Below are 7118 nucleotides of genomic sequence, written 5' to 3' on the forward strand. Positions count from 1 at the left end.
CCTGACCTCTCCCAGAGGCTGGCTGCGCGCCCCCGCCCCCCAACCCCCCTCCAGCTCAGCCTCGGTCATGCAAGGGTGGAAAAAGTAACCCTAGCACCCCACGGCCTTTGTCTCCGCCATCCCCAGTTCCGACGTCTGCAACTGGGAGAGCTGATTGTGAGTCCAGGGAGAACATGGTGGGCATGAATGTGCAGCGCAGAGGGAGCGCGCGGGTACCTTAGGCAGATCCTCCTCCAGGGAGGACCCTGAGGCCAGAGAGGGAGGTGTATTTGTACGGGTCACACCGCACCAGGAAAGCACACGGAGCCCGGAGGAGAAAGCTTCATCCGCCCTTGGTCTACTCTCGGCAAACTCCTAAGATGGCAGCTCAGGGTGAAATGAAAGAACCATCCAAGCTAACTGCTACCTCCTTACCACGAGGGCATCTCAGCTCAGAGCGCCTTCAGAGAGGAAGTGTGTAGGGTGACTTTGAGCAAGTTCAAGAAGAGCATTCCAAGCAGAGAACTGTCCATGTCAAGGCTCCAAAGCAAACAGCAAGAAGCGTGGGGGAGTGGTGTGACTTCAAGCAGTTGTGCTTAAAGCATGAGGCTGAGATGGTGGAAACGGGGCTGAAGAGCGCGGGCAGGCACCAAGAGGGGCCTTGAACACTATATCCAGAGGCCTAGATGGTGCACTGTGTGGGATGAAGAGCCCTCCACTTCTCAAGGGAGGCTGTGGTGTGGGAAGGGTGGGGAGTTGGTCTCTAAGGGAGAGGTGGGCCCATTGTCCAGATTTGGACGGACCACACAAAAATGGCTGCCAGCATTCCTCTCCAGGAAGCAAGGCCGTCTTTAGTGAAGAAAGTACTCTTTAAGCCTTAAAATTCTAGGGCCAGTGATCCCAACATGTTGTGAGTTTCAAATGAGATGACAGGGTAGGAGCACTGGGTAGAGTGCTCTGTCCCTGTGTCTGGAGGGTCCCAGCAGGAGCTTCATCCAGAACTCAGAGCAAAGAGCCACAAGAAGAGCAGGGCCCGTTTCCATTCAGGCCTCTCCTTCCCTCTAGGGCAGCAGGACACAGAGCCCCAAGGTTCACACTTGACCAGCTCTGCTATTCATTAATACATTCTTTTTTATTGAGCACCTGCTGTATACTAAGTACTAGGCTAGCCCTGGGGATACAGTGATGAACAAAACAGACAAGTTTCCACTTTAATAGAGTTTATATGAGGTAAAGAGGAGAGAGAAAATAAGCCAGGAACAGAAAAATGGTAATTCCTAGTAGTAATAAGTGCTATGACAAGAATAGAACAGAGTCTATTTGTCTTTAGAAATAATAAGGCATCCAGGATGTGAGGAACAGAAATTCTGGAGAAAAAGATGACTCAGAGAAGTAATCTCAGAATTCTGAGTGGTTTAATATTCTATCTAGGTCATTGGTAAATGCATGGGAGCGAGAGGCCAAGTAATCAATCAGAAAGAAATTGGAAGAAAAAGAGAGTCACACAGCTACTAAGTGATAGAATTAGAATTTGAACCCAGGCAGTCCAGCTCTAGAGCCCGTGCCCTTACTAGTACACGCCAGGTATAGAGGCAATCAGCAACAGTCAGTCCAGGAAAGCTGTGAATGATGCTGAGTTAACCCCAAACTAGGTCTGCCACTTGGGCAATATTGTCATTTATTCAGTTGCAAATAGTTTTTAGCTCATTATGTATATTTCACCATAATTTTTTAATTGGAAAAAAATTACTGGCTCCCACTACATGCTTGGAACTGGGTCCAGCCCTGGAGATATAGCCATGAGCATGCCCTTAGGCTAATTGGGAAGACAGTCATTTAGACCAGCATTGAGTATGAATGAATGGGTAACCATTTGGGAATGTGCTTGACTGTAGTGTGAAGGTATGTACTTGTAGGCCTGAGTGGGGTGTGTGTGTGTGTGTGTGTGTGTGTGTGAATGGTTGGTTTGTTTGCTTGTGTATTTGAATGTGTCTGTCTGTTTGTGCCACTTTAAGGATAAGCATTTTGATTTCAGGCATGGAACTAGAAGCAGGATTTCCTTCCTTCCAAAAGAGTGGACAGATACACATTATGCAGGTTTAAAATAAGCACTTTTTAAAAAATTCTTTATTGATTAAAATATAACGTATGTGTCCTTTTTCCCCCATTGTCCTCTCCCCTGCCACTCCCCACCTCTAACCCCTCAGCACATGCCCTCACCCCCTTAGTGTCTGTGTCCATTGGTTATGCTTATATGCAGGCATATAAGTCCTTTGGATGATCTCTACCCCTCCCCCCAGCCCTCCCCTGCCTTCCCTCTGAGGTTTGACGGTCTGTTTGATGCTTCTCGGTCTTTGGATCTATTTTTGTTCATCAGTTTATGTTGTTCATTATATTCCACAAATGACTGAGATCATGTGATTGTTACCTTTCTCTGATTGGCTTATTTCGCTTATCCTAATGATCTCCAGGTCCATCCATGCTGTTTCAAATGGTGCGTGTTCCTTCTTTTCTTACAGCAGTGTAGTATTCCATTGTGTAGATGTACCACAGGTTTTTAATCCACTCATCTGCTGATGGGCACTTAGGTTGTTTGCAAATCTTAGCTATTGTAAATTGTGCTGCCAAGAACATAGGGGTGCATATATCCTTTCTGATTGGTGTTTCTTGGGATATATTCCTAGAAGTGGGATTACTGGGTCAAGGTCAAATGAGAGCTCCATTTTTAGTTTTTTGAGGAAACTCCATGCTTTTTTTGATTGGATTGTTTATCTTCCATTTGTTAAGTTGTATGAGTTCCCTGTAAATTTTGGAGATTAAATCCTTATCGGAGATAACATTGACAAATATGTTCTCCCAATCAGTGGGCTTTCTTGTTGTTTTGTTGATGGTTTCTTTTGCTGTGCAGAAGCTTTTTTAAAATAAGCACTTTTTAATACTTTCCATGCCCAGGGAATCCAGCAGAGAAGAAAGAGGAAGACCCCTAACTAGGGAAGGAAGTTAAGGATCCCAGTTTCTCACTACCACTGGCAGAATATCACAAATGCTGATGCAAATGGGGGAGGTTCTAAGAGCCTGTGGCTCCAGGGAATGGGTTGTTCCTCATCTGATGGAGGCAGGGTGAAGGAGTTATAGCTCAGTGATTCTCAACTGAGGTAATTTTGCTACCTAGCGGACATTTAGCAAAGTGTGGAGACATTTTTAATTGTCAAGACTAGGCATCTAACCCAGTTGGCGTGATTAAGTGGTTGAGCCTCAACCTATGAACCAGGAGGTCACGATTCAATTCCTAGTCAGGGCACATGCCCAGGTTTCAGGCTCGATCCCCAGTGCGGGGTGTGCAGGAGGCAACCGGTCAATGATTCTCTCTCATCATTGATGTTTCTATCTCTCTCTCCCTCTCTCTCTGAAAAAAAAAATACTGGACATCTAGTGGGTAAAGATCAGGGATACTGCTAAACATCCTAAAACGAACAGAATAGCACCTTCACACCAAAGAATGTCCAGTCCAAAATGTCTAACTTGGGCAGTTCATGCCTATGCATGTCCAATGCCCCAGGCTACCCCTGGGAGATGTCCCTCTTTATGGAGCCAGCTGGTATAATCCTGGCTCTTCTGAAAAGGTGGACAGAGAGATAGGGCTGGGAAGCCTAGACACAAGGTAAGATTTAAAATTGTTCAATAATATATAACTAAAAGCTAAGAACATAGCATTGGTGCCAGAATTCTAGTTGCAGTATTATAATCAGGTTCCATCAGCCAGCTTTAGATTGATCACATAAGGGTGCTAAATAGATGTATAAACAAATTTAATAAATTTATATAAATCCATTAATTTATTGTAAAGCGACAGGACATTTAAAAGCGAGTCTAGTAGTAGAAGAAAGTGGTATTTGTTTACTGGCGGGAAAGGGACAAAAAGGGATTGTCCTGGGGACCTTGGGTCCTTTGATCAAGAAAACCCACCTGCATTGGTGATTGTGTATGTGTGAACATTTACTTATTCATTCAGCAGGCACTTTCTGAGACTTTTTCCGTATGGCAGGCCCTGGAGTGAAGTGGACATAGCTCCTGCTCTCAGTATTCACGTTTTAAAAGGGAGATGACACATATACAGGCAACTACAGTGATGAGTGCTAGCTGACTGAGCCAGAAACTGAACCTTTCTGCTCTCCCACATCACCTCTGGATGTGAGGTCCTCAGTGTGTATGTCTCTCTCTGCTCGTGCTGTGTGTTTGTGGGCATGTGTGATGTGTGCTAATGTATCTTTGTATCATGCGGTGTATGCATACCCATTTGTGAATATTGTGTGCTTATTCTCATGAATGTTCATGTATGTGTATGCACCCATATCTGTAAGCTCTGCGTGTTTGATTTCATTTGTGCCTCTGTGCATGTGCTTGTGTATATGTGAGAACATTGCACTCACATTTACGTGTGTACATTGTGTTCTTGCATGTGTGAGAGAAAGAATTGTAGGGGAGGAGTCACACAGGTGGGCGTGTCAGGAATGTACACGTGCATGCCTCTTCATTGGGTTGTACCTGTCTGTGTTTTGTTTTTGCCACAACAGGTGTCCCTGGTGGTGAACGTGGCCAGCGAGTGTGGCTTCACAGAGGAGCACTACCGGGCCCTGCAGCAGCTACAGCGGGACCTGGGGCCCCACCACTTCAATGTGCTTGCCTTCCCCTGCAACCAGTTTGGCCAACAGGAGCCCGACAGCAACAAGGAGATCGAGAGTTTTGCCCGCCGCACCTACAGTGTCTCCTTCCCCATGTTTAGCAAGGTCGCAGTGACTGGCACTGGTGCCCATCCTGCCTTCAAGTACCTGACCCGTGAGTCCTTATCCTTCCCCTTGCCTTCCCTCAGTTGGTTGAGGCCATGGCTCCCTGGGCAGCAGAAGCCACTGGCTGACTGGGTGACCTGGGGCCCTTTCCAGACCCCCCCAAATGGGTTGATGGTCTGTTCCAGCACTAATCTTTGAGGATGAGCTGAGGGGTATTCCTGCCTAAGAATATCTTCACCCTGCTACCTTTCACCACTCCCAGCCCCAGCCACTCTTGCAGACATCTCTGGGATCCTGTTTTCATATGCAGGGACGTCAGATTTTAGCCAGTGTGAATTAGTTGGACTGAGGCTGGAGAAACTGAGGAGCAGACAGGGAAGGGATGCCGCCTGCCTGGAGAAGGCTGACAGGCATTTCCTGTCCTGAGTCAGAGTCAGAGTCTATTGGCCACAGAGAGAAACCTGAGCTAAAATACCAGGTCTCAGTATTTAGAAATAGATCCCTTCTCCAGCCCCAGAAGCCTCAAAGTTGCAAAATGGGGTCATGGGCCACGCTGGTCATTATGGTCCCGTTTCCTCCCTGGGGCCCCTCTCCTGGACTCCATTTTTGCCTTCCCCCACTCCCTGCTTCCGGTTGCCTTCTTATCCCTCCCCACCCCCCACCCACCCTTTCACCTGGAGAAGTCAATGAGAAACAACAGTGTAGCACACAAAAGGCCCCTTGCTGAGGCAGATTGGAATTTTGCTCTGTAGGTCAATCCTAATATTTACTTTTCCCCCCCTGTGTGTTTTTATTAGTTCCTTCCCAGTTTACCATAGTTATAGATCAAACCTGGCCCTGCTTTGGAAGCACCTGGGGAGCTCTTAAAAATGCATTAGCCTGAAACCTAATGAAGCAGAGCCCAAGAATCTGTTTATTTTATGCACCCCTCATCACCACCACCACGATTCAGATGCAACCAGTCGGTGAACATTTGGAAACCATTTAGATTTCATGAGAGAATAGGGTGTAGACTGTTCAGTAGTTTGAGATCATTAATAAAGGAAGAACTAATACTGCTTTATCAAACACTGCACAGAATCCTAGAGGAGTAGTTCCCAACTTTGGTACCACATTAGCATCTCCTGGAGAGCTTTTGAAAAATACTGATGCCTGAATCTAGAGATTCTGACTTAGATGGTTTAGGGAGGTGGACTGGGCATCAGGGTTTTTAAAACCCTACAGTTAATTCTAATTAATTGAACCACTGCTTCAAGGGAAGAATGGACAATGATAGTGGAACTCCAGGAGAGGGTACACAGGGAAGCACACACTTTGCTCTCCTTCTTTGTTTTGTTCTAGAAACTTCTGGAAAGGAGCCCACTTGGAACTTCTGGAAGTACCTAGTGGCCCCCGATGGAAAGGTGGTAGGGGCTTGGGACCCAACCGTGTCGGTGGAGGAGATCAGACCCCAGATCACGGCACTTGTGAGGAAGCTCATCCTGAAGAAGCGAGAAGACTTATAAGCACTTTCCCTCCTCTCCCCACTGACCCTTCCTCCCTCCCTCCTCACCTTCCATGGGTAACCAAAGCAAATTCAAATGGTGCTTCAAAGGAAGAGACTATGACTCTCCTTCATCACCCCCACCCCATCACTCCTGTGGGGGGAGAATTCTAGTATTTTGATCATTTGAATCTTCGATCAACCTATAGGAACTCCTAGCCAATGACAGCTCTTGACCAATGAATCACCAGCCAGTAAGAACTTCTAGTCCGTGAAAATGTGTGGCAAATAGAAGTATATCGAACAATAATCTCCTGTCTATTAAGAACTCGATAAAACGGGGCCAATTCCTACCTCACAGGGCTGTTGTGAGGAGTAATGAATGAGCTGTGAATGTGCCTAGAGCAGTGACAGCTCAAGAGGAGGCATTTAATAAATGTTTTTTTGCATATAGACCAATAACTTGTGATTAATGAAAATTTGCACCCAACATGAATTTCCAGCCAATGAGAATCCAAGCCAAATATTTGTTGTTGTTTTCCTCTGTATTATTTTTTTAATTACAAAAGTAATTTAAATTCATTGTAGATAATGCAGGATGTCATGATAAAATGAAAATGTACCCCTCATTTTCTATACTCTGACTCCCTGGAGGTAAACATTGTGAGTAATTTGGTACAAAGTCTTCCAAGCCTTTTTTTCATCAAGCCAATCATTAAGACTCAATAGAATTCACTGACCAAAAGTACCTAAAACAACAGTCAAAAGATATGAATAGATAATTCACAGAATATAGATGGATAATAAGGATATGAAAAGATAGTCAACTTCATTCAAGATAGATTTTTTAAATGATCCTACCCATTGTT

General features: G+C 45.5%; 1 protein-coding gene across 1 annotated transcript; it reads left to right on the forward strand.

The window, feature by feature from the left end:
* The first annotated feature begins 173 nt into the window (after positions 1-173).
* Positions 174-6702, forward strand: GPX7 (glutathione peroxidase 7). The gene is made up of 3 exons (XM_015566985.1): positions 174-212; positions 4554-4815; positions 6108-6702. The coding sequence occupies exons 1-3, from the start codon at positions 174-176 to the stop codon at positions 6269-6271; spliced, it is 465 nt and encodes a 154-aa protein (XP_015422471.1). The 3' UTR covers positions 6272-6702.
* The last annotated feature ends 416 nt before the right edge of the window (positions 6703-7118 follow it).

This window comes from Myotis davidii, unplaced genomic scaffold (genome assembly GCF_000327345.1).
Source record: "Myotis davidii unplaced genomic scaffold, ASM32734v1 scaffold79, whole genome shotgun sequence".
In the NCBI taxonomy this organism is placed as follows: domain Eukaryota; kingdom Metazoa; phylum Chordata; class Mammalia; order Chiroptera; family Vespertilionidae; genus Myotis; species Myotis davidii.